The sequence below is a fragment of the Drosophila navojoa genome, chromosome 3, assembly GCF_054131105.1.
Source record: "Drosophila navojoa isolate 15081-1374.11 chromosome 3, UAZ_NAV_1.0, whole genome shotgun sequence".
Taxonomy (NCBI): Eukaryota; Metazoa; Arthropoda; class Insecta; order Diptera; family Drosophilidae; genus Drosophila; species Drosophila navojoa.
The window spans coordinates 15,605,715-15,633,484 of record NC_142891.1 but is presented as its reverse complement, the minus strand read 5'-3'; the positions used below and the strand labels follow the sequence as shown (position 1 = coordinate 15,633,484).

At 40.4% G+C, this 27,770-nt stretch overlaps 2 protein-coding genes across 3 annotated transcripts; both read left to right on the top strand.

Moving 5' to 3' along the window:
• The first annotated feature begins 10,405 nt into the window (after nt 1-10,405).
• LOC108649979 (uncharacterized) lies at nt 10,406-13,602 on the top strand. The gene is made up of 5 exons (XM_018099094.3): nt 10,406-10,634; nt 10,986-12,091; nt 12,155-12,694; nt 12,763-12,921; nt 13,096-13,602. The coding sequence occupies exons 1-5, from the start codon at nt 10,406-10,408 to the stop codon at nt 13,492-13,494; spliced, it is 2,433 nt and encodes an 810-aa protein (XP_017954583.3). The 3' UTR covers nt 13,495-13,602.
• Nucleotides 13,603-16,190: 2,588 nt separating this feature from the next.
• dbf (doublefault) lies at nt 16,191-19,278 on the top strand. 2 transcript variants are annotated; one of them, XR_016196476.1, is made up of 3 exons: nt 16,191-17,753; nt 18,061-18,923; nt 18,983-19,278. XR_016196476.1 is itself a non-coding variant. In XM_030383241.2 (2 exons), the coding sequence occupies exons 1-2, from the start codon at nt 16,535-16,537 to the stop codon at nt 18,801-18,803; spliced, it is 1,962 nt and encodes a 653-aa protein (XP_030239101.1). In that variant the 5' UTR covers nt 16,191-16,534; the 3' UTR covers nt 18,804-19,278. The 2 variants fall into 2 exon arrangements, 1 of the variants encoding a protein (XP_030239101.1); XM_030383241.2 differs by having other exon boundaries at nt 18,061-19,278.
• Nucleotides 19,279-27,770: the final 8,492 nt, after the last annotated feature.

Sequence of the window (27,770 nt, the reverse complement as noted above, 5' to 3'; positions counted from 1 at the left end):
AATACAAATATATTTGTGAATATATACATATATATTACATTTTTACTTGTATCGAAAATAAATTAATAATTTGTATTAACGAGGTATATTATATCAAAGTTTATAATTTGTTTATTTTTGATTTAGGTATCCGATTTAATCTAATTTTTTATACGAGATCAGATCAAAGTTTTAGATATATGAGTTTGGTTGTTTAACATTGTAGTATATTAACATAGAAATAAATGATTGTTCATATTAAATTTGATTTTTATTTAATATGGAGAGTTGCCTTGGATGGCGATACAGCTATTATATTATCATTAAAGCTATTACTATTATTTAACATCGTTTTTTTTTTTTAAACCTGTTACACGGTTTGATTTGCCTTTAGCCACAGATCCGGCGCATATTTCATCATTGGCGCTAAATTCCTTCTCTAGTATAGATAAACGTAGCTGGAGACCAAGTCTGAACAATACGTTTGATGCGAAGGTAGTTCGAAGTGTCATTCGTTGCTTTGCCTAAGAGAAAAAATCCTATCATATATACATATATATATTCGAATATATATTCTGGTGCGAGGTCTCTCTTTTCCTCTCTTCCTCTAATCAGTTATGTAGTAAACTAAATTTAAAGTATATAAAATACTTTCCTTTATTATCATTTACATCAGCTGCAGTCAGTGCATCAATTGTTCGCCTTTGCATAGTTCACATATTTCCTAACAAGTGGAGAAGAGAATTCCGAGTTTTTTGTGCATAACACCAAACAGAGAAGTCCAAGTGGAAGTTGGGCTCCTTGGAAGGGACCCAAAAAGTTGGCGCTGCTTAAGCAGCTAGGCGTATGAAAACTTTACGACTTGGCCAAAAGTTTGGAGGCTGCCATGCCCCCACCCACACTCTCCGACCTATTCAGATGCAGCCGTGTTGTCTGCTCGGCGCGGCATTTGACTTTAACCTTTTTCAAGTAGTTGCCATATTCCAGCTGGGCGGGCCGTCTGTCTGCCCCGGCCAGCGAGTCGTAGCAGCCATATTGCACTCAATTCGGGCGGAGGGACGCTGGCCCAAAAGCAAGCACTTGACTCCAAGCCAAATGGCCGACGCGTCGCCTGAACACAGCTACATGGAGTTGGACTCGTGTTATTATGCTAACGGACGCGCCCAATGCCAATTACAAAGGGCCTGTCAGACTCATTCAATGGAACCAGCCTCTGCCCAGCCTCTGTCTCTGCCTCAGTTCGAGTCTCCAGTTGCCCATTGCCCGCTGCCACTTGTCATGGCCACGCCCAAAAGCTTTTTGCATCTTGTTGTAATTACTTTTGGCCCGCTTTGTGTGCACGTGGCGCGCTCGAAGAGCGGCGGGGGGCTCCCAGCCCAAGTTCAGGGTCAGCAGCTGTATATTTGGCCAGCTTTAAGCGTGCCAACTCTTTGCCATTTGACAATTGCAGCGAGGCGAACAACAATTTGAAGCTATACGACAATAACAGTAGCATTAAAGTTAATTAATTTCATATTTAATTCAATTTCACGCACAGCGCCAAACTTGATTCAACTAACAGCAAATGAGCAGAAAAACACTAAATGAAACATATTAAAGCGCAAGCGTAAAGCGCAAAATGTAAACAAAATACAAATAAAGTAAGAATACAAATTAAATTACCAACCATCAATATTCGCGGCTTTTAAATGCTCCACAGCTTCTCGCCATGGTTCGGTGCGTGACGTGCTGACTGCCCGTTAATAATATCGATAAAAAGACAAAACTGACAACAAAAATTAACAACAAGAGTGATTAATTATCCTCCAGTGGTCGAATATATAATATCCTAGCTGACACATCAATACCAATGCATTTCATATTTATTTGAATCCAATGAAGACTGCAAACTCAATTTGAATTGTTCGACTATTCATTCGGTTGGCAGTTCAAATTAGTTTCTCTTCAAATTTTTTGGTAGACAAAAATAAATAAATAATTAAATTTAAAAAAATATTTATGAGTGTGTGTGGTTTTTTTTTTATCAAACTGAAAAAAAAAAAAATGTTTCTAATATTTAAAAAAAAAAATAAATTTTCATTTGACTTGAGATTTGCGTCTTTCGGCCAATGTTATATATGAATAAATAACTGACATTTATATAAATATATTAAATATTTATTTATAATTTTTGTAATACTTATTTACAATTTTTTTTATATTTATTTTATATAATTTTTTTTTTTTATAAAATTTTCTTGTTTGGCAATAATAAAGAAACTGATTTAACTTTAATTTAATGTTAATTTATTTATTTATTATTTTGTCTTAAATATTTTGTGATTTGTATAAGATTGCCAACCTCAATAGTCATTCAACCATAATTGCTATGAATAGTATTATATGTCATATAATATTAAACAAAATATGCATAATGGAAATTCTGGTTCGTAGGTATCTCACCTGCATGGTTACACGTTTCATGGCAATCGCATAATACCTGCAAATGCTAGAGTATGAAAAAATGCACGAAAATTATTATGTGCTTTCATTAAATATGTCATTATTTGCGTATTGTCGCCTGCCGCCGGGTCAGCGAAGGGAACGAGCGAGCGTATCGATGTGAAGCAATGCGCGCCGTGGAGCTGGTGCTGGAGCTGGAGCCATTATCTCTGATTTAAATGAGAGGCCGTTTCGAATGCCTTTTGGTGCCAGCGAACAGCCCGTGATCCTTGACGGCGCATCCTTGTGGCCGCTGATTGCTGCCCATCAATAAAATAAACGAGTGATAAAGGATTACGGATAACGGCAGCAGCAATTGATTAATTTATGGAACACGAGAAGACGACCAACTGCCTGCGGTGGCACTGTAAACCACACTTACACTGGCGAGCAAAATTGCGCTGCACAAGATGGAATTTATGGGCATTAAAGCCAAACAATGGGAATTGTGTTATATATACATATATATTTTTTATATATTAAATTCAATAAATATTTTCATACGAGTTTTATCTTTTTTTTTTAACTTTTCGGTAGCCATCTGAAGACGCATCGTTATTTAATTAAATATCATTTGTGAGGACAGGAAGTGAATTGAATTAATTCTCAACCCACTGCAGCATGTGACGAGGGCATAAAAAAGCACATTTAATTAAATTGTAATTAATTAGCTTTCGATTTGCGTTAATTACCAAGTTGTAGGGATTTCTGATCTGTTCTGTCATTTACATATTTTAATTGAAAATGATGTTTTGACTAATTACGGACAGCGCATCGAGAGTGGGCAATTATGTAATATAAATGTGAAATGTAATTTACACAGAAACCTTGTTAAATTAATAATAAATATGAGATGTCATTCACTCGCATAACTAGTTAAGTGAATAGCTGCAAAATAATTATTTGTTTGATATTTTTCAATTAATATGAAACTGTGAATGGCTTTTCGTAACTCTCTGTCTATATTTATCAATGTGTTTATTATATTTATTTAATGCATATTAAATAAGTTTTAAGTAGCATTTTGTTGGGCATTAGTAGTTACTAATTGGGTATAAATATTTGAAGTTCAACAAAATAATAGTTAAACAATTTAAAATATTGTTTGTATCAATTACATAATATTTATATACTTTATTCGATATTATAAAGAGAATGTCTATTTTCCTCACTCAAACCTGATATTATGTTTATATGTGAGCCAAACAAGTTTACTTGAGCTTTCCCTCCATCTACGCATCACTGCTGCGTACTCCCCAGAAATACTTCACATTTGACTCCATTCTCAGGCGCTTCATAGCTTCCTCTTGGGCTTCAATCAATTTTGATTGTTTCTCTCGCCGGCTTCTGCCTAATCCCCTTGCTGCCAACCCCATCTTGAATTTGCCTTTACAGAGATCCATTTGGAATTTCACTACTGGCCATTTAGGAGTCCCAGACATACATAAGTGTTTACGCTTGAGTCGAACAAAGCTTTCACATTTTCGCCTCGCATGGCGAGCCCAAATCTACTTTTATTATCAATATAGAAGCTCGGGCACACACACGCATGCACACACACACACATGCACACATATGAAATGGGCTGCCAGCTGGCAGGCAAAAAAAATTAATGTATTTAAGTCCTTTTCATTACGATAATGAAATATTTCAAGAGCAGTTTATGTGGATTACTTGCTTAAATGTGAGAGGAGCATGCAAAAGTGGCTGCCACTAACCCGTGCCCCGCACACACGCACGCACAACATGATGCCATAAACATGCTGTAAAACCCCATGACAGCCGCACACACACACACAGGCACAATTATGCGAGCATAAAGGACATGCGTGCAAATATAAGCGCCATGGCAAAGCCGCAAGGCCCCCCCGAACGGCGACAGCTCCTGCACGCCAAGAAAAGCAAAGGCATAATTATAGCATTATCGCACACATGCACACACGCACGCACACACACACACACACACACAGACTTTGGCACACACTAACGATAATCAATTGAGAAATGTTTATAATGAAGTGGCGCGACCAAAGTCCTGGCACAATGCCCAGCGCTAAGCACTTCATTTCCCCATTTTCCAGCCATTTATCGTGTGTGTGTGTGCGCCACAGCTAAGGGGGCGTGGCATGCAAAAACGCCAAACCAGCAATAAGCCTCGATGCCCGGACAGGCGGACACCCGACACAGCGCCCATTGATAGCATGTGCTAAGTATACGTTGACCAGAGATAAACATGGCCAACACGCACGACCACAGAGTGAGAGAGAGAGAGAGAGCCCTGCTCGCCACTGTTCGCGCTTTCATGACACCGTCCATCATAATTCACTGAGGGAGCTTGGGCATTGGCACCGCTCGCACTACATTGTAATCAAATTAGCATAAACACGCATGAATGGAGGAGATAGAGAAGAAGACGTCAAGTTGGCTGTAATTGACTTAAAGCGGACAACCTTTAAAGTTGTGCCCAATCGTTGGCCAGAGTCAGAGCAGGAAACGGAACACAGCAGAGTCAGCTGGCGGCTCTTTAAAGAGAGAGCGAGACCCGAAGCTCATCTAAAACTTCCAAGTGCAACAATGGCAATGAGCCACCTCCTCGGGCTAATGTAGGTGAATCCTGCATAGTGAATCGTGAATGCCTCGCCGACTGCTCCCATTGTGTCATCGACTGTAGGTGCAATGCACTCTCTGGGACCAGGCTCGACCAGGCCACACACACACACACACACACACACAAACAGAGTGCGACTCTAGCATTTAATTTATGCCAAGGGCCAATGGCAATGGCAGTGGCAATGGCAACCAGCGCCAATGTTGAGGTTCCCTCTGAAGCCTTTTAATCCTTATAAATGAGTTGCAAACTGACGCCGAGAGTTCAAAGTGCAACAAACTGTAGCAAGTGCCGTGTGCCCAAGTGTTTTTGTTAGCGCAAATAAAGAAAAATAATAGTTGAATGAAGATAAAATAATAGTTGTATATTTAAATAAAATTATTGTAGACTGCTTTGCAAGGATCTACTGAAGCAAGTCCTTAAAGTGTTTAGAGTTATGCATGGAAAGGCCAGATGGGCGAGCTGAGTGTGAGCTGGCAGAGATGGAGGCAGAATGCAGATCTGGTATTTAACAAAATATGGATATATTTTATATTATAAACCATATCTGAGGAAACGTTTTACCTACATACCTAAATTGTTGTCTATTGCTCAACAAGAGCAAGCAAGCAATTTAAGTTTTGGGCAGACAAATCCAATGAATTAGAAAGACATATGCTAATAGGTCATATATTTTTTTTTTAATATTTAAAGACTACATACATACATACTTTCACCAAATACTTTTTGAGAAATTAAATGTGCATTATTTTAGTATATTTCCATAGGGTGACCAATTGCTTCTTATATTTGCATATGATACGTATATTATATATTTAAAAATTTAATAAGGAATTAGTTTCCTATTTTCTCATTTTTTTTAATTTTTAAATATTAATAAAGCAATTTAAAATATTTCTACAATTTTGTATAAAATTACGTGTTAACGAAACATATTTATTACTTATATTCAATTCATTAAAAGAGACATTTAGCTGAATTTGTAAATTTTCAAAAGGCAAATGGGGGCAATCCATCTACCATATTCGATAAGGCATGTCTGGAATTGCGTTTGCATTTGACTTCGATTGCGTCCACTTAGCTCGTTGCGTGAACTCGTTTAGCTGCTCAGTGTCAACTCTGGGTTGGCATCAGGCATCGGGCATCGGGCATCGGGCAGCAGGTTGGTTGCCTTTGACAAGGCGATTGTTGGAGCAACAACTGCTGCATGGGGCAGCAGCTGAGAAGAGCGGGCGAAGTCAAGTGCATTTTCTTTGAAGCAACTGCAATTCGAGCAATGCAGCAAAGTTTGCACCAAGTGTCGAGTCGCTTTTTTCTGGTTTTTCTTTTTGGTTGCCTTTGCTTTTGCATGCTTTTCTTTTGCACTTTCCTCGACTCCATTCGCAGGGCGCTTTCAATTTGTGTGTACATAAATTTCGAAATGGACTTCTCGTGTTTGGAGTCGCGACAGCCAGCAAAGAAAGAAAACAAAACGAGAAAACAGCGATACGCCGGCTAAGGACTGGAGTGCGGAAGCATGCCGTGAGGGCCACTTGCAACACCCGCTGCAAGGGCTAGATAGTGTGGCAGGAGGCGACGGCATAAATAACCGAGCAAAACAAAAGAGTGCCCTATCGAAAGTCGACTCGCAATGCCAAAATTTACGACATCTACGAACATTTCCACGCATAAATTTGGGCCAGTTAAAAAATTTCACAGTTTCAGAATTCCAGAATTCCAGCAACAGCACAGCAAAATTGCCAAGCAAATTCCTTTGTTTTATCGCATTTGTTGTATTTGTTTTAATTGGAAAACTTAAAGCGTTGCCAAGTTTTCGGACTGGCGCTGGGAACTGGATAATTTGATTGTGAGACGATTTCCGCACTCAATGGACCGTAAAATTATAGCAGTAACAGACGAAACAGAGAGAGAGAGAGAGAGAGAGAGAGATAGGGGGAGAGCTGTCGTGTGAGAGAGAGAGAGAGAGATGAGGGCATATGTAAATGTTGATAACAATAAATGTTCAAGGCAAAAGTTGAAGTTAAGGTTTTTTGATTTGGTCACAGCGTTCTGCTTGGTCTGTTCCGCCTGTCCGTCCCATTGTCTGTCCGTGTGGGTGTGGATAGAGTTGTAAGAAACGCTTCAAAGCGTTTCTTTCATGCACTTTTCACACCAGCAAAGCAGAGAGCAGCCAAGTGGGGCGGGAGACACTTACTCGAGCGTAACAAAAAACCATTCGACTTAAAAGCAAACATCAAATTCAGTCGAGGCAAAGCTGCATATTAAAATCTATAACAATCGAATACAGAAAATCAAGTCTTCATGAGTCGATTTGCCTATTGATATTTAAATCGAATATGGAGCATTAAATGCTAATAAATATCAAAGATATTAAACAAATAAATATCTTCGGTATTGGAGGTAAAAATGACATATGAATATTCTTGAATTTTATTATTATTGTAAATTAATTTAGATTAAATTAATTATTTAGCTAAAATGCTGTGCTTTTATTTATTTATCTTTTTGCATTAAACATATAATTTAATATTGCATTGAATAGTTTAACTTGTATTTATTTGTTGATCGCCTTGCCATTCTGAATGGTTATTTTTTAATTCTCGATGTTATTTTTTAATTTTTTTTTATTTGTATTTTATTTTTTACCTTGAATATATTTTCTAATATAATTGAAACATTCAAGATGTGTAATAAATATAAAAATAGTTTACTCTTGCTATAACTTTTCAAGTAAATAGCTGTGAACAATCAGTTTAGCATAAAATTGCAAATTAAGTTTCAGTAGTAAATAAATGAATTTGTAAGGCTTATTTCAATAACTCATTAGAAACGCTGGAATAAAACAAATGAAGCATGTAATGGAACTCTTACATAAGAATTCGAATTCTTATCGATATACCACATACTTTTAAGTATAAATAATGTAAACAAACATAACTATAACGTCCTACTCCTGTCAGAGCCATGAGAGGATTTGAGCAAGAGGCTAGGATCCCATGCCCAATGTGTCTATAAATTGCCTCTTTGTGGCGATGCCAGACGCTGTAATGTTAAGCCCAGCATATGCTTATGTGCCGTATGTGATCCGGCGTCATCATTACCATTTTGTGACATCCTCATATCATATCGCACATCCACTCACACACACACACACGTCTTTATGACTTTCTCGCAAATGATAAGAAAAGTTTTTCCAGCATCGCCACCGGAGGAGGAGAGCAGGAGTTGTCCATGTCAAAACATATGGCATATTGCCAGGCAAAACATTTAATGGTCTGCAAAATGGCCAGTGGAAGGCAGAGGACGACAACGAGAGCGCATTAAAAGTAGCTTAACCTTCATTAGGCGCCCTATTCCAACTGCCAGTGAAATGAAATTTAATATGTGTCACGGCTTTGGGCATGAACGGGGTCCTTCCTTCGTCCTTTCGCCTGCCAACGGGCATCGGGTGGCGCAATAAACGCGGCTGTCAGTGAAGCTTAATATGCCATTTGTGCATGGCTGCCATGTCGGCTGCACTGCATCCTAATGATATGCTTGAAAAAAGGTTGCGAATCACCGCAGAGCTTGGCAAACAAAGAAAGCGCCAAGCGCCGTTCGTCGAGCTTTAATCAGTCGGGATCCAGGCAAGCAGCCAAACTCGATTTGCCAGCTCGTTTCACGCCAGGGCAAGCCTGCCGCAGCCGGAACTGGCAGCTCGCCTGTCTCCTACTCGAGTCGACTCCTACTTCCGCTAGCACGCTGACTCCGCACGCAACGAACGCGACAAACGCGTTAATGCGGCGACATGGCATTATCCTTCTCTCGCTTTCTCGCTCTCCCTGCTGCCACTCCGGCCCGCTGCCTGCCTGTGCATTTGGATAATCGAATTTGCGCAAACAAGCAGGCGACACAAGTTGCGCAAAACAGCAAGAGAAGCAGAGCAGCTGAGCAGCAGCTCGATCCACTCTGAAAGGAGAGCAGAACGAGGCACAGCACTACACTTGAGCAATTGACATGAATGTACCCCAAATGAGCTCGTAGATAAGCTCAAGTAACTTTCACTAAAAGCTCATTAAAGCTGAACTGCAGAGTTAAGAGGAATAAAGATATGAGAGTACAAGTTGAGCAGTCGATATGATATGATATGATAGTCCATGAAAGCTGAATGATTTCTACATCAATTTGAGTACCATTTGAGTATTATAATTAAACTTGTCATACTTTTGGTATACCTAACATTAGTTTATCGAGTAGAAACTGCGACAAATGGGATTCGAGTCTATTGTTATGAAGAGCCCGTTTTCAATTGAATCGTCTAATTGAATTTGTCTTGTGCTACGCCTCGTTATCACGCTGACCCTATATAAGCAGCAGAATTCGATCGCTCCACTTAGTACTGAAAGATCTTGCGATGGGTTTATTGATTTTGTTAGCACTCTTGGGTTTCAGTGGCCATGGAATATTTGTCCACTCGTATGACTGTCAGACTCAAGAGGCGGTGTTAAATCAGCAACGTCAAAGTATTCTGGACCAAAGAAACCTGCTGTCATTCCAGAAGCAATGGTTGGAGCAGTACTGTCATCTCTCCGTGCCCGATGTGGGAGTCATTCACCCTGTACCACCCCCTACGTGCGCAGGATCTATACATATAAACGTGAACTTATGTCCATATTTCAATAATTAAGCTGTGATTTTCAGTCGGTTAGGCAGTTAAATCACTAGATAAGGCCCACAGGCAACTATGATTTGTATACATAATAAAATGGGAATACAAAATAAACATAATAATATTGTAAACGAATATAATATAATATATATATTCCCGATTTGGGCGACGATCTGACTCGATTCAGCCCTCTCTGCAGCATGGCCGTCCGTCTGTGTATAGAAAGTATACGAGATACGTTTCCAAAAATCGATATCTAAATCTTTTTAGTTTTATCGATTAAAACCGTTGTTGACATTTTGCTTTAAGATTATATGTTCTATATCTTTATTAGCTTGTATTTATATAGTCTGATAAGTAGTTCTGATACAATATACAGGAAGAGTTAAAAGAGAGGCTTTGACATCATTGACTTTGAGGGCAGTAAAAAATTTTATTAGCAGGTCCATAAAAGATTTATAACTCGATTAGGGGATAAAGGGTCTCTTAGAAGATGTAATCTGTTTCCATAGTAAGTCACGCTGAAAAATCCTCTGTAAGCCCATTAAGCATGGTTCGTTTCTGGTTATGTAATTGAGTGGGTACGGTTACTTAAAATCCATGTTCAATTGATTTCGCACCCTAACGAATTTTGCTGCGCTTCTTCGCTATATAAGCTGGTGCTTACTGGATATCTCAACGCAGTGAAGATGAACCGTGTATTATATTCAGTGCTGCTGGTGCTTTCTGCCATCGTTCTTTTGGTCGATGGCACCACACTGGAGTGTCTACAGAAGCAGCAGTATTTAGCTAATGTGCAAGTGGAATTAAGCAAGCTAGAATTACGACATAACTATCACGTGAAGTGGTATAACAGCTATTGCCGGAATGCGCCATCGCCACATCCGACTATACCAATTCCACCGCAACAAAAGCCTGGTCCCACTATTATTGTAGTATACCCACCAGGAAGTCCATGTAATCCAGGAAATGGAACCACCGTTTATCCTCCTCCAACGCTGCCTACCCCTCCAACTGTTCCTGGGACTCTGCCAACTCTTCCAACTGTGCCAACCCTCCCTACAGTTTCTCCTATAACTCTGCCAACTCTTCCAACTGTGCCAACCCTCCCTACAGTTTCTCATGTAACTCTGCCAACTCTTCCAACTCTGCCAACCCTCCCTACAGGTCCTCCTATAACTCTGCCAACTCTTCCAACTTTGCCAACCCTCCCCACAGTTCCTCCTATAACTCTGCCAACTCTTCCAACTTTGCCAACCCTCCCAACAGTTCCTCCTATAACTCTGCCAACTCTTCCAACTGTGCCAACTCTTCCTCCACCTCCTCCAACACAACCAACTCCTCCTTCAACACAACCAACTCCTCCTTCAACACAACCAACTCCTCCTCCAACTCCTCCTCCAACTCACCCTCCAACTCATCAACCTCGCCCTCAAACATATCCACCGTATCCAACATACCCAACATATCCAACATATCCAACATACCCAACATATCCAACGTATCCCACATATCCAACATACCCAACATATCCCACATATCCACCGTATCTAACATATCCAACATATCCAACATATCCAACATATCCAACATATCCAACATATCCAACATATCCAACATATCCAACGTATCCCACATATCCAACATACCCACCATATCCACCTCTTACAGATGCTCCAACAAACACAACAACTCCACCATTCCCAACATTCTCAACCGATTCAACAACTCCATTCTCAACATTCCCAGCCGATTCATCAACTCCACCATTCCCAACCCATTCAACAACTCCACCATTCCCAACATTGCCAACCGATTCATCAACTCCACCATTCCCAACACTCCCACCTTCTACAACCGATTCAACAACTCCACCATTCCCAACATTCCCAACCGATTCATCAACTCCACCATTCCCAACACTCCCACCTACTACAACCGATTCAACAACTCCACCATTCCCAACATTCCCAACCGATTCATCAACTCCACCATTCCCAACACTCCCACCTACTACAACCGACTTAATAACTTTAACATTCCCAACATTCCCAACCGATTCAACAACTCCACCATACCCAACAGTCCCACCTACTGCACCTCCAACTCCACCACCCGTAATTTGTACGACCCCTTGCCAATACCAACCTTGTCCGTGGTCACCATGTGGACAACCACCAATAGTATTAGTTGTTGAATGCCCATTCACTAAGAAACTAAAAGAAAACCAAAATCAACAAACAGGGCAACAAGGAAACACAGACTCGCTACATATAAGCGTTTCATTAAGTGAGGCCCCCCCACCGATTGCTGCATTAAAGCCGTCCGTTCCTATCACTGATACCGATATTCATGTGGACGCGACGCTAAACACGGTAAGTGCGAGCTGTGCCCAAACTTAGATTGAATCTAAGATTATTCGTCGCCCCATGGAACAGGTGGAGCTGATCACCAAGTATGGTTACCCTGCGGAGGTGCACAACGTCAGAACATCGGACGGCTATGAGCTGACCCTGCATCGCATACCGCGACCTGGAGGACCGGTCGCATTGCTCGTGCACGGCCTCATGTCCAGCTCAGCGTCTTGGGTGGAAATGGGCCCAACAAACGGTCTGGCCTATATACTATACGACCAGGGATACGATGTTTGGCTTTTGAATACGCGCGGCAACATCTATTCGCAGAAGCATGTGAATCCGAATATTCAACCAGCGGAATACTGGAGCTTCTCGTTCCATGAAATTGGAACTTACGATCTGCCGGCCACAATTGACGAAATCTTACGTATTACGGGCAAGAGCACCTTGCAATACATTGGCCACTCCCAGGGCTGTACCGCCTTCTTTGTGATGGCCAGTGTGCTGCCTTCCTATGCCAAGAAGGTGTCTCTCATGCAGGCTCTCTCGCCCACGGTCTACTTGAAAAATTCACAGAGTCCGGTGCTGCGGTTCCTGTCCCTGTTCAAGGGAAATATCAGAGTACGTATTCCATGCGAGTGCCGTTTTTTCTTTAATCGTCTCTAATCTCGTGCAATGCTCAATTGTAGCTTCTGCTCAATTCACTTGGTGGATTCTCGGTCGCAAAGGACAACAAGCTAATCAAACAATTCCGCGATCAAATCTGCCAGAGCAAGCAATTGGGCAGCGAAATATGCCGCATCTTTGACTTTGTTGCGTGCGGATTCGGCTGGAAGCAGTTTAACAATGTAAGTAGTTCAACCTAGAGTTAAGCGGCTAAGAGAGAATGGTGAAGCAATTTTTGTCCTGCAAATAATTTTAGAACTCCTCCGACTGCTCCTTAAGCTATCCATGCTAGGTTCCATCCTAGTTTCCTAGTCGGGCACTTTTACGTATACATAAATGATTTCCATATATTACAGACCTTGGAGCCCATTGTTGCTGAGCATTCGTCGCAGGGCGCGTCCGCCTTCCAGATCTATCACTACTCTCAGCTGCTCACCAGCAATGCCTTCGCGGCCTTCGACAATGGCGAGGTGCTCAATTTACAGCAATATAATACGCCCAAACCGCCGGCCTACAACATCAGCCAGATACCCTGTCAAGTGGCACTGCATCACTCGCAAGACGACTGGCTGGCCAGCCCACCCGATGTTCAGCAGCTGAAGGAACAACTGTCCAATGTCGTCGACCACTCGTACATTCAGCAGGAAGGGTTCCATCACTACGACTATTTGCTTTCAAAGAATGTGCAGTACCTAGTCCACGATCGCGTAATTAGTAATTGTGCCAGGTATGGGCACAAATCTACGGATACTTAATATTGACTTAAGTAGCATGGCAAATATTAATCTTTTGTAGATTATCAATTTGAGAAGTTTACTTTAAACTTACTTACATGAAAATATATGCGAAAATAAATAGTCTTATCACTTGGGCAAGTTGTATTTAAGAGATATTTGAGGCTATATTGAAGTTATTATTCAGTTATAGTCGGGAAATTCATTAACAACTTGTGGAAAATTTTACATTCACTGAAAAATAATTCTGATACTCATTCATTGGTGTATATTATAGATTATTGATTAAATTTTTAAGACTGTCCCATTGGAAAACTGAATTCAGAACTGCAGGAGGCGCAAGCTTTACCCTACTTTAAGGAACGATTGCCCGAAAAACTCGCTAAACTCTTGATGAGACAGTCTATCAATTAAATTGTCACATTGCTGCAGGTGGATTTGGTTTGCATGAGTCGAATGACAGCTAGACAGTTTGACAGCAGGAGTCCCATGGGCATTTCATTTGCGGCTCTTGGGGCAAATCAATGCACATACGAATTTCCATATTCATATGTAAAACGATTCATAAATTTCAGATGCTGTACGCATATTTACACGCCGCGATGCGCGCTTGAAAATTAAGTTTGCAGTTGAAATGGGACGCAAAGACAGGGGGAGGGTGAGGGGGAGGGGGCACACAATGGCCTGACTTTAAATTGCTCACGTGTGTATGTGACACAATTTGGGACAGAGCCGAGCGGAGCCGGGCAGGGAAGGGCAGAGGCGGGCCGGGACAAGCGACAATGGCGGAAACGGAAGCGCAAAATGTGAAAAATGCGCGCAGTGAACAAAGCGCTTGAATGTGGAGCAGGAGGCGGAGCAGGAGGCGGGGGTTAAGGCAAGCCATGTGGCGCTTAACAGCTGGCACGTACACGCTGCCACGCCCACGCAAAGGGCCGCGGGGCAAACAATTTGGCAAGCACACACACACAGACACACACAGAGGGAGAGAGAGAGAGAGAGATACGCACATACACACAGTCACATATATGGAGTCTTCACTTTTGGTCTCTGCAGCGCTCGTAGCTCGCCCCATCTTGGGGCTATCAACGTCACGGGCCTCGCCATAAGCCTCAAATGCCATGCGTACGTGTGTTATTTAATGCTTATCTTTATCCTTTTCCCATTAGTGTTATTGATGTTGGCAGTCGTCGTGCCCTGCCATTGTGGCACCTGTGCGCTTCTGCTGCTGCTGCTGCTGCTGCTGCTGCTCCTCGATAAACCCGGCCGGCAGCTATACGCTGACAATTGATGCCACAAGCTGCCAGCGGAAGCACAAAACCTGGCACAAAATCACGCGCTAAACATTATTTTAATGCTCCAGGCAGTCACATATGTACTCGTTCGCATTTGCAGTCTCTCTCTCTCTCTCTCTCACACTCATTCTTTGTCTTTCTGTGAGCTCCTCTCTATAAAGCAGTTTGTCGCAAATATTTAAAGCTCTGCTGTATTTCCTTTGCTGCTTGCCGTGCCGTGTGCTTCAGCCCCAAAGAGCTCTCTGGGGGCCTCTCGATGCCACAACTGACATTTACAAATGCTAAACTTGGCTCCGCATTGGAGGCGGCCTTGAGGGAAGCCTCTTGAATTGAGACGCTCCTGAATTATGGCGCCAAATGGTTCAGCTTAAAGCCTTTCAAGCAAACCCCATAAATTGTGAAATAAGTTTGCCATTAAGAGTGCCTGTGCTCAGTAATTGCTTACGAGGCTAACGAGGATTCACATGATAAAATATTTAAAATGTTTGCATTTGTGTGCGAATAGCAGAGATGCGGAAAAACGGTAGGAATTTATGGTAGTTAGCTATTTATGAAGGTATATATATATGTTATAATCTATTCTTATTTTTCATGTCAGCCAGACATTCATGCGGCTCTACATAAATAAAGCCAGATATGTGTATACATATTATTTATTCACAAAATATTCTTGGGCAAGCTAGCTAATTAAGAGCTTGAATATGAATTTTAATTTGATGCCAAGTGCAAAACAGCAAATTGTAAAATTTAATCAAAATAAATTTTACATTTACTTAATAAAAAATTTTGTTGATTTTTTTTATTTTACTTTTTGCTATGTTATATTTTCAATATATTTTTAAAAATATATATTTGCAAGTAATTTATTTTATTTTATTTTCTTTAAATATATTCTTCCAAACGCATTCTATATAAATTTGGTTTTTTTTTTTTAATAATGTTGAGTATATTTTATTCATAATTAAAAGCAACATTTGAAAAAAAAGTTTGTTAATTCAGTATTTTTAAAATATTTTGTCATTATAACTATAATATATATTTTTATATTTCTATTTTTTTTTATATTTATATGCAATGTTTTCTTATTTTGTAAAGTACACGACGAAAATAATTGAAATTTCACGCGAGCTCACTTGGGATTATTGTACTATTATTTATTATATGTACGTATGTAATGATCAGGTATTAAGTATACGACAGCTGTATAACGAGGCCGAACAAGAGTTTGTCCGAGTTATTTCATACATTTAGTCTTAGTTTTATTATACAGAAAGTATACTATCAGAAGGCATCGATATATTTTATTTAGTCAATCAAACAAATAATAAATAAATTAATAATAACAAATACAGAAGGCGAGCTGTCAGCTTTCAGATGCTATCGACTGTGCGTGAGCTCTCGCATGCTTTGACGTGCCTGGTAGAGTTGTATGCTGGATGGAACGGAGAATTATAGTTAACTTTGACAGATCCATCGCTGGACGTGTTTTATCAAGTATTTTTCGATTGGTGTCGTAGCTTTTCACACATTTTAAACACCAATTCCAACAAATTCAAATGTATTGTTAAATGTTAAGCGGTCGAACAATCTCGCGCGGCCCAAAGTGTATAGAAGCCATTCCCATAACCAGGTGACGACAAGCCGAGCTCGCTATTTTCTATGTGAAGCATCGACAAGCCGCCCAGCACTCCGCCTGCAAGACAGCGTAATACCGTTAAGCAACCCCAAACCGAGCAGAGAACGCGAGAAATAAGAGAATCAAAGAAATGTTGGCGCGCAGATCCCAGCTGAGCCCGCGGACACCGCCCGTCCACGAGCGCATCGCCCTGCTGTGCGCCCGGAACATCTGCAAGCTGGCCGCTGCTCTGCCCAAGCCGTGCACGCGCTCCGGCTACTTGCCAGTGATGGTGGAGCTGCGCCGCGTCGACGACAATGCCGTCTATCGCTACCAAGTGAACCTGTCGCCGAACAGTCTGGAGGCCGACAGCCAGCACATGGGCATGGCCCAGGCCAAGGCGATCACGCAGCAGCTTCAGCTGCCCTGTCTCGTGCATGGCGCCCTCGAGCCCTGCGCACAGTCCCAGGCTGTGCTGCCAATGCTGACAGAGGATGGCGAGCCGCCGCAGCTGATCATGGCGCAGGAATCTGTGCACATAGCGCAAGACCGTGGGAACTATGTGAGCATGGGCCGCATGGCCAGCAACGACGGCATCGTCACGTTCCAGAACTCGGCCTATATCAGCGGCGCATCGAAGATCACGCGCGACCATTTCATGGCCGTGCTGCACAACCATCGCCCCAGTCCGCTGCAGTTCGAGACACTGTGGGCGGACCAGCATGTGGAGGAGCTGGAGAATATTGAGCAAGTTATCAACGCCTACCAGCCGCGCCCCATAGAGCTACCGGCCGTACTCGAGCCAATCACAGCGCATGTCAATGGGGCCGCGTCCCAGCTGCAGCTGGAGCCTTACACTGGCCATAGGCAGGCTTCCCCACCGAAGGCTCCGCCAGCTAGCTATCAGGGCAATGAGCATCAACACAACCCAACTCAGCAGCCGCCCAGCCGGCCGCTCAACGGCTACAAGCAGCAGCGCAAGCCCAGCAGGAGCCAAAGCCACGCCAACAGCACTGAGCGAGTGCTCGGTCAGCCGAAGAGACTCGGCAGTGGCAATCGCGAGCCACCGACTCAGCCGGCGTCGGACTCGACTGGCTACAGGCCGCAGCCCTACGAGCCGGCATTCTATTGCAACATCAAGGACTACATTGCCAACCAGCAGTCGCGGCAGCGCATCTTCCTGCCCAGTGGCGATCCACAGGAGAATCACGTGGAGGGATCGTCACCCCTCTATGCGCACCTGCCGCGCATCGACAGAAACGGCCATCCCTTGGATGTGCGTAGGGAGCAGCTGTTGCGACAGAAGCTGGAGCAGGAGTTCGACTATCAGCGGCTGATCGAGCAGCAAAAGTATCAGCGCATCTTTTCGGGTGAGTTGACTTGAAATGCAAATCGAAAATGCTGGCAGCAGCATTGCTCTAGCCTTGATCTACTCAGACTAATATAAGAAAATAATGCAAAGAGCTAAAATAAATTATTATGTAGGCCTTCATTTGATCTATTCTTTGGAATAGATTGAAATTGTATCATAATTTCTCTATATATCAATTACGATTTCTATTAAATTCTGTGTTAATGGGGCTTTTTTATTTTTTAATCTTCAAACACATTTGTCTTATAGATTTATATATCACCACTCCTTAATACCGTTTATTCTCATGTCTTGACCTTGCATAGAAACGTCGAGAATGTCGCAAGTTCCGCAAGAGCTGCAGTCGCTGTTCCACTGGGACTGCTGCCACCTGTGCCACACGGCAATGCGCACGATGCGCAACGCCCTGGACCACTACCTGTCGCGGACGCACCTGCGGCGCGTGGACTCGTGGCTGATACGCTACAGCTTCATCAAGGGCAACCTGTCCGAGGATATGCTGCGGCACCTGCGCAGCTCGGGCCCCGCCGTGCTGCACTGTGACCTGTGCGATCTGAAGCTGACCTCGGTCATACACGCGCGCCAGCACTTCTACGGGCGGCGGCATCGGCTCGTGGAGCGGCACATCAGCAGGCCGAACGGCGAGGGCTACTACGACAAGGCGGGCCGCTGGGTGCGCACCAACGACAAGTGGCTGATGTGCAATCTCTGCGACGTGATTGTCACCTCGGAGTCGCAGCTGTCCATACACATGGCCGGGCTGCGCCATCGCAAGCGCGAGCGCTCCAGCTATTCGGCCTCCTTCTCGGAGCCGTTCGATGGCAGCCACGTTTATCGCATCAATGCGAATGGCTCGCTGGTGCCGCTGAATCCGCTCGGCTACTACCTGTATTCCGGCCATAACAAGCCGGACTTTCGTAAGATCAACGAACTGAATGCCGCCTTCTACTGCGAGGTCTGCAACGTCACGCTAAATCATCTAAAGTCGGTGAAACAGCACGAGGAGGGGCGTGTGCATAAGAAGAAGCTGGTGAGGGTCATGCAATAGAAGCGGGGACAAGACAGAAGAAGAAGAAGAAGAAGAAGAGTAAGAAGGGCAATAATGTGAAGAAGAAAACGAATTATAAGTAGAGGCATACAAAGTGTGGAGTGGTGTGTATATGGGACAGTGAGTCTGCGTTTCATCTCGTATCTACAGTATTTATCGAAGCTAAAGAATGTCAGTAGAGCCCCCAGCCCCAAACCAGACGAACGGGCCGAGTGCTGTGCCGTATTATTGACAATTTCCTTTTTGAGCTATCTAACCATTTCATATGTTTTATAATAGAATTGCGTATAATCAACAAATGACCAAATGTGATCTATATATATATATGTATATATATGTATGTGTGTATATATGTCTATACATGTATATATATGTATATATATATGTATATATAAATATATAAATGTATTTACATATATATATGTATATGTATATGTATGTATAAAAAATAATAATAAGATATTATTGTATATCTCTCTATTAAAGAGACGTTCCGTTGTTTTTTTCTGTATTCTGTATGTATCAAATATTCTTGAAAATGAAGCATATTTCGAAGAAAAAAGTGTTGCATGCTTTTGGGCTGCGCGATAAATGTTGTCCAACAGAATGTTGCCAAACATGTGCGTCCGAAATGTTGCTAAGCTTCAAGTATGTTGCCGAAGATATGTTGCTAAGCAGCCTTCGGCTGTTGGAAATAATATTACAAATGAAATGTCAATTTATAAATTAATTGATAAAAATGAATAAAATAAAATATATTTATTTATATTTATTGATTTCCTTATTTCTTAGTATATATGTGCCAGGCGAACTGAAATGATCAGTAGAGCTAGAATGCTAGTTAGCATTTCACTGTTAACTAACAGTGTGTTATTAGCTAACTCAATGTTAATTCAAATTCATCATCAGCTGGTAGTTATAAAGATTCTGAGATCTACCAGATGACGTCAGCACTCGGATATTTAAGCAGATGTAGCTGAAAACTATGCTTAATCTATATCAGAGAGAAAACACAAAGCCCACTTCTGCATTCACAAGCCATTTCTTCATTTTCAAAGATTTAATGGTAATTAAAGTAAATTAATGAATGTTACGGTTATTTGGCCTTTGATAGCTGTTAAAGCCTTGGGCTAATTAATGATGCGACACTCGCCGCAATCGCTGTTGTTCTTTGCTTTTAATTGCACGTCTGCTTATGCAGCGACACGTTGCCCCAATGCGGAGGCGCTGCGTCTGCCGTTTGCCATTTGCAATTCGCCATTTGCCATTTGCCATTTGCCATTTTCCAGTTGCCATTCGCCATTTGCCCAGACGAAAATGGCATAAAATCTGCGCAGGACTCGTCGCCAGGCAGAGACAATGGGCGTACCATAAAAACGGAGTTATCGCTGGGTAAATATCAGAGGAGAGCTGCCCACAGCCCACACCGCCCGGGACCGTGGCTCCATGTCAGTCAGACAGTCGGCGTCTAGACAAAACATGGCATTAAATAAATAAATAAATCGCAACAACATCGACAAACCGCAAAAAGCGGATGCGACTCGCTACAATTTATGGCCACGTTTTTGGGCGAGTGTGAAGAAAAAACGACGCGACGTTTGCTGCACATGTCCGATGAAGGTCAATGGCAAGTGTCGAGCGTGTGAACTTGTGGGCGTGGCCAGTGCACAGCCTAGTCAGCTGCAGGCTGCAGTATCTCTACACACATACATACATACATATATGCACTATATACATACATATGTCCTCTGCTCGGTCCTATCCTCTGCTGCTATATAGATATCTGTTTATCTGGCCGTCTGGCTGTCGCTCCTGGGGTGGCAGCTCAAAACATGTTTTCGCATAAATTAAACTTCTTATCTGCTGTAAAACATTTGACGCCATTGTTGTTGTTGCTGCTGCTATTGTTGTTGTGCGGACAGGAAATGTATAGTCAGCAGCAGCCCCAATAACAATAACTAGTCAGCTCTTGCAGCGAGGCGCATGAGGAGGGAAAAATAATCGAAGGAAAAACTGCTGCTAAATATATAAATTGACGGGAAATGACATTTTACCGATGATATAGTTAACGATATGATATGGCAATTGGCAGATGCAAAATGTAAAATGCAATTGACATAATGCAGTGTTAATGCAGACTTTATATGAGTTTACATCTCTTATTGACTATGAAGTGGAAAGATGGGAAGGGTGCGTAGGTAGAATGTAGGTAGATTTCAGGGGTTTACATCAGATGTGAGAGATAGAGAGATATATACAGATGGAAAACAAGAGATAGAGAAGTCCAACTATATTATTGGTTTATATAAATTAAAGCCATAATGGTTGCCAGAATCTAAATCTATTTTTGATTTCAGGATATATTTATATAATATGGAATTTAAAAATTAAATAAAACCTAATAAAAAAAAAAAGAAGCTTGAAATTAATAACATTTAATTAAAGTTGTTATTCATATATATTTTAATATTTAATGCATTAATAATAATTATATATTTATTTAAAAATTTAGTTATTAAAAAATAAATTTAACTTTCTATTTGTTTATTTTTGTATTATTTTTATTTCGAATATAGTTTTAAAATGCTTTGTATGCAATTGCTGTTTTAGGTTTACCTCAATACTATAATTTTTATTATAAAAATGTATGCTATTATCTAAAAAATTTAATCAATATTTACCAATATTACATTTTGTATACCTTATAAAAATTGTGTTCATGTGCTTATGCTTTAGACTATGGCAATGAGTTTTACGGGAATATATTCGCCTACGCCTACTTGGCGGATCATTAAAATGAACGCAACGCATCATAGTCAACTTGATATAAAATAGAAACAAAATTTATTTCACATCGACTCACCCTGACACATGCCCGCAATTATAAATTTTGCATATAAATGTATTTCTATTAGCGACGAGTCCTCGCATCATTCCCGAATTCCTGCCAGTGTGCGCTGAGTTTGTTTACAACTGTGTAAACAAATTAATTATGCAACACTGTGGCGGCACTCTGTACCCCGGAGCTATCAAGTTTCCCTCTTCCCTTTCCAGCCGTGTTCTACACTCACATTTTCGCTCAATAAAATTGTTTTTAGCATTTGGCAAACTGTTCGCTTCAAGCGCTCAGGCCGAAGAAAATTTATGCGTGGCAAACCAAAACACATCCTCGAGGCTCATTTGCATGGCCCCCAGTCGCACAGAGATTCATGCACTCTCTCTGTCTCCCACACACACACACACACGAGTGCAGCCTGCACTTGTGTAAATAATTAACATAATTTTGGCACAACATTCATTCAGGCATAATTTTCAGCTAATTTTTCGTGGCGCTGTTAATGTTGCTTGCTGCAAAATGATAAACATTATTATAAACATATATACCCAGTAGAGAAGTGGGTATGTGGGGTATAAGGAGTTGAAGTATGTATGTGTAATAGATAGAAGAAGTCTAGTATGTATGTGTGAGAGTTTTTCTAACTCTTAGGGACAATCTTATAGCAATCTGATTGAATTTCCTATCTACAGCAAAGAGAAGATCAGCTGAATCTTTACACTCAGTACAGGGTATCTGCCAGTCGAGCAGTAGCTAGGTCTCGCCTTATATATAAGTTCATTAGTTTATTATTTTTCGGTTTATGACGTATTATGCTATGTCTAGCTGCCTGTCAGCTATCCAAAGTTGTCTAATAAACATTTCTTTTCAGCTCTCACTGAATATATGTACGTATGTATGCGTGTATGTATGTATGTGTGTGTTTATAGCGCTTGTGACAATTACGAGTATGTGTATGTATAGAAATATAAATTATGTTTACATATACACACATATATATATTTATATTTATATATACATATTTACCTATGTAAGTTGGGGTGTGTGCTGTGGCTCATAAAAAGTTCGAGGCGTGTGAATTGTTTTGCATTATGCGAAATGTTATATAAAATGCTTTTAGCGTTTTTAATTGTTACGTCTCAGCAATGTTTGTTGTTGTCACTGTCGCTGTTGCTGTTGCTTTTGCTGTTGTTGTTAGTGTTTTCCATGTGACATGAACGTGTTTGGCCTGCCCAATTGCGTTAAGAGTTTTAACATTCACAATTTCGGCAGCAGCTCGTGTAGGTCGTTTGGGTCTATTAGAATTTAGATTAGCTCATAATTTGGCATAAGTTCAGGCCACAAAGGGCTTGGCACGAAGTCCGCTCAGCTTAGTTGAATAGCAGAAATTATATAAATTGCACGGATTACTTTATATAAAGCGCAAAGATTGCTGAGATAAAAAATAAAATACTTTTTTAAAGTTTATTATTTCCAAATCAACTTAACTTAATATGAAATGTTTATTTTTAAGCAAATTGGTTAAAGACCAGCAGCAATAGAAACTTAAAGAGCTTTTAAATATACACAGTGAAATCTATTCATATGATAATATATTGTAATGCCCCTTCAACAGGGCAACTGCTTGATTTTTGCTCATTTCATCTGAGCCAAAAGCTAAACAAAACCAATTTCAATAGACAAAAACACAGATTTTGATGCAACATCATCAAAACTAAAATTTGAACAAAGCAGACTTAAATGTTGATTAGAATTGGCAAAATGGAGCAGACGTAACGCCCAAAGTAAATAGGCCTAAATATTAAATATAAACATCAAAAATGTGTAGGCAAAAGTATTCATGGAAAAAACAGTAGCAAACAGTAGCAACAACAGTAACAACAACAACAACAGTTGGCAAATAAACAGCCTATTGGGATATATATGTCAAGCCTATGATTCGAGGCAGCAGCCACAGAAACTGGCTCGAAAAATGTGTTTAATGTGTTTTATGTTTTTGCTTATATTGCAACAAATGTAAACAGGAACAGAGTGCGCCACCAGCAACAACAACAACAACAACAACTTGACACATATACCAACATTTTGTTGTTGGTTTTTTGGCCAGCGCGCTTTGAATGACAAATCTTGTACAGCATTGTTGTTGTTGTTGTTGTCGTTTGTTGTTTGTTGTTTGCTGTGTGCTGTGGCAAGCCTCGTTCATGCTGTTGTTGTCATTGTTGCTGTTGCATGAAAAAAATAAAAACCAAAATACATAAACAACGCCACCGGCTCAGCTGTTGTTGCTTGTCTCGTATATTTTTTGTGTTTCTCTCTTATTTTAGTTGCCTCCAGTTTTATTTACTTTTTTTTTTCTCTCTTCGTTGAAACCAAAACAAAAAGTTGCTGCACAAATTAACCAAGATATAAATATAGAAAATTGTAATACACTCTCGTGGCATGGGATGAAATATTCACAATATTTTTCTTTTCATTTAGTCTGTCTCTTTAATAGATTCAATTTGGGAGATATATATATAATATTCTCTACTAAAAATCTACTTTTACTGACATAAGGCCGACTTCTCCCGCAAAAGATACAAGATTGATTGATCCGTTGAATATGGTCAGCCTTAAATATTATATTTTAATATATGTATATACAAATCTATATGTATTTATAGACACTTCACATAATTTGCCAATTTCCATTAAGCTGGTGCAACCCTATAGCCTAATAGCGAAATGTAATTAGCCGCAAGTGGTTCAATTTACATACATGAGCACTGCCTAATCGCAGAGTTTTGCACAAATGGCACGATCGAGCTGAGTTACCCCTTATGAAATGCAGAAAGAAAACCACTTTCGATGTCGCCTACTGCACCATTAGCAGATTTTTTATTTGGCTTGCGAAAATGAAGAAACAACAACAACAACAACAGCAACAGAGATTTGCGGTTGAATCACGAACAGAAAAATGCGCGGCGCCGGCTGGGCTGCCTGATTATATAATATTTTGCCAGAGAGCATTGCAAATTGTTGCCGATAGACGGGAGAGCACAAAACCAAAGAGACAGATAGATAGATAGATCGAGAGAGAGAGAGAGAGAGAGAGAGAGAGAGTGACTGCAACTAGATGGGATGGGAGAGGCTGGCTTATTGGCATTTCTGTGGCTGCAACGGGCATTAAATTGGCATGCGCTTGGAATTTCTTACCAAATATTGATGACAGTTAGTGCACCGCGTCACAAGTTGTGAAATATTCACAATATTTTTCTAAGCGCTACTTTAGAAACATTGCGACTGCCTTTGCGTTTACATAATCATTATTAAGTATACGCCGCAGTGGAGGCTGCCGTTGGCTCAGCCCCAACATCATCTAACCGCATAACAATCGTCATATCATTTCATTTCTCGTAAATAATAAAGCCACAGAAATCGTGAGCACAACAACTACCGCATTACGCAGCCACACACACACTCACTGTTGTTGTTGTTGTTGTTGTTGCTTGATTATAGTCGTTGTTTAGTCGTTGGCGTAGGCGCAACATGTGGCAAGTGTGGCAATTAAATGACGTTTAAGAGGCTGCGAAAGCAATCAATGACGTCATTTCATGTTGCAGTTGCAGATGATGTTCCCGCCTTTAAGTGGGTGGGCGTGGCAGGTGGCGTGCCACAACTATTCATTGAGCAAGAGGAGCTGTGCTTACTATAGAAATAAATAAAGTTTGAAGAACTATTTTGTTGAATAAATTAAAGATTAGAAATAAATATAGTAAATAAATCTTTAAGAAAATAGACAAATAAATTCATAAAAATATAAAAAATATATATCATTAATTGGATTGTATTTTTTTTCGTACTCAAATAAGGCCACGGTCAAGGTATTTTAATAAAATGATTAAAGTCCCACTTAACTGGGCAGCTTCCGACAGATTTAAAATTTTATATTTACAAATAATAGAAATAGCTCAAGCAAAGTCTTTTGAAATGTAATCACGCTTGTTTATTTACATAAAAAAAATTAAATATTGGCAAACTTCAGTCATGCGGTTTATTATCTCTTCACTTATTTATACTGTAGCTTGTGTTTATTTTTGCATTGTTTTCTTTAATGTTTATCTTTCGCCACAGATGTCAGCGACATCAGATCCCTGACTCTGTTTCGTCTGTCAATGGGGACATACAAGCAAGAATTGGATATGGAAATGATGTAGCTGGCTTAAAATGTGTCAGCTGAGGGCAGGGGCAGAATGAAAACAAAAAATCGAAACAGACTATATCACATCCTGACAAGGCCAAGAGACGATTTGCTGGAAGCATCTGCGTGTCGAGAGTCGCAGGCAAAAAGCGCTTAAACAACAAATTGCACTATACGTATCTGCCCACTCCCTTTTTGCAGGGCTTCTCTCTTTACCAATCTCTTTCTCTCTCTCTCTCTCGCCCTCTCGCTCACTCCCTCGTTACGGCACACACTTAGTCTTACAGACAATTTCAGTGTCACGCTGCATTTAAGCCTGAAAAAGAAAAACAGACACAACAAAAACAATTCAGCCAAAAGTTGCCACAGCCGCAGCAGACAATAAATCAGTTACAGCAGCAACAACAACAATAACAACAACAAACACTTGCGCCTTCTGACCTTGAGCCGAGGCATTAAATTGCAACAGTTTCGACTGTGTCCAAAACAAAAAGCGAGTCGCAACTGCCGGCAGTTTTCTTGTTTTAGTTATTGGCAATTTTGACACCAGAAACTTGCTGCGTATAATGTTGCAAGAATATCTGCAAGGTACAGCAGTGTTGCAGCACGACTGCGAGATGCCCTGTAAAAACAAATGAAATTATTAAACATTCATAATGTGTAAAGCAAAAAGGTTAAGAATAAATAATTCAAATAATAATAAAAAGTATTAATAAAATGAAAATGTTTTCAAAAAATAAAAATAAATAATAAATTGTAAAATAAATTTTAAAAAATGAATATATACATAATAATATATTTATATAAGAAAATAATAAAAAGGAAATTGTAACTAAAATATAATCCCGAAACTTGAATATACATATAACAATTTAAATATATAATTTTAATTTATTGTTAATATTATAAAAAAAATAAATAAAATATTAATATATATTCAATTTATTATAAAACTTTATTGTTATGTAGGTATTATAAATATGTACAAAATATATATTATAATATAAATAATAAATAAAATAATAAACAAACAGTTTTACAAATATTTTTATTTAAAACTAAAATGAAATACTTTAACTCATAAAATACAATAGCAATTGAAAATTAAATACTAATTTTCAAAGTTTGTTAATGTAAGAAAATAAATAAATATATATATATTTTTTTTTAAGTTCAAGTTTTAAATGCGGCCATTTGTCAATTGCTTTAATTGAAAAATGACAAACAGTGACAACTGTTTACATAATTTTTATCACTTTTTTTTAAGCCAAGCGCATTGCAAGCAGTGAATAATATAATTACAGGGTATTCAGTCAGCAGCACTTTAATTACAGCTAATGCAATTGTAACAACATCAATTAAGCCAACTGCAAATTGGCCAAATAGACGCTGCAGCTTCGACGCTGCGGCTGACCTTGCTCCTGGCCTGGATCGCGTGTCCATGACATGTTCGCTGTGGAATGCGCAAGACATTCGGCATGCCGCGACTGGGGCAGGGCAACGGGTCCTATGGGTGTGAAAGCGTCAGGGGCATCTGTGCAGCTCGCATGCAATTTAATATCGCCTTGGTTCACATGCGCAAATCGCAGCTCGTGGATGTTGTAAAAATGCATGTAAAAATGGTGATTGAATTTTATGATTAATGTTTATATTGCCTGCCATTGAGCACTACTCAGACTGAGACTGAAACTGAAACTGAAACTGAGAGCGAGAGTGAGACTGCGACTCGCAATCAGACTCCGACTCTGGCTTGGCTCGAGTGCAGCCCTGACAAATTGGCTCAGGCCAAGGCCAACAACAACAGATTACAGCCGGGAAATCATAATGAAGACGACGACGATGATGATGATGATGCTGATGATGATGATGGTTGCAAAATCTTGACAATAGTTGACACAGACGATGCGCCGCCCAATAAGTCCACATGCATAATGACTCGTAATCAAAGCAA

What these genes read in the sequence shown, in the direction of transcription:
- LOC108649979 (XM_018099094.3), top strand. Translation starts at nt 10,406, where the DNA reads ATGAACCGTGTATTATATTCAGTGCTGCTGGTGCTTTCTGCCATCGTT. An exon ending in TCCACCGCAACAAAAGCCTG is followed by an intron (nt 10,635 to 10,985) that starts GTCCCACTATTA and finishes CCCTCCCAACAG; the next exon opens with TTCCTCCTATAACTCTGCCA. An exon ending in TGGACGCGACGCTAAACACG is followed by an intron (nt 12,092 to 12,154) that starts GTAAGTGCGAGC and finishes CCCATGGAACAG; the next exon opens with GTGGAGCTGATCACCAAGTA.
- dbf (XM_030383241.2), top strand. Translation starts at nt 16,535, where the DNA reads ATGTTGGCGCGCAGATCCCAGCTGAGCCCGCGGACACCGCCCGTCCAC. An exon ending in GTATCAGCGCATCTTTTCGG is followed by an intron (nt 17,754 to 18,060) that starts GTGAGTTGACTT and finishes GACCTTGCATAG; the next exon opens with AAACGTCGAGAATGTCGCAA.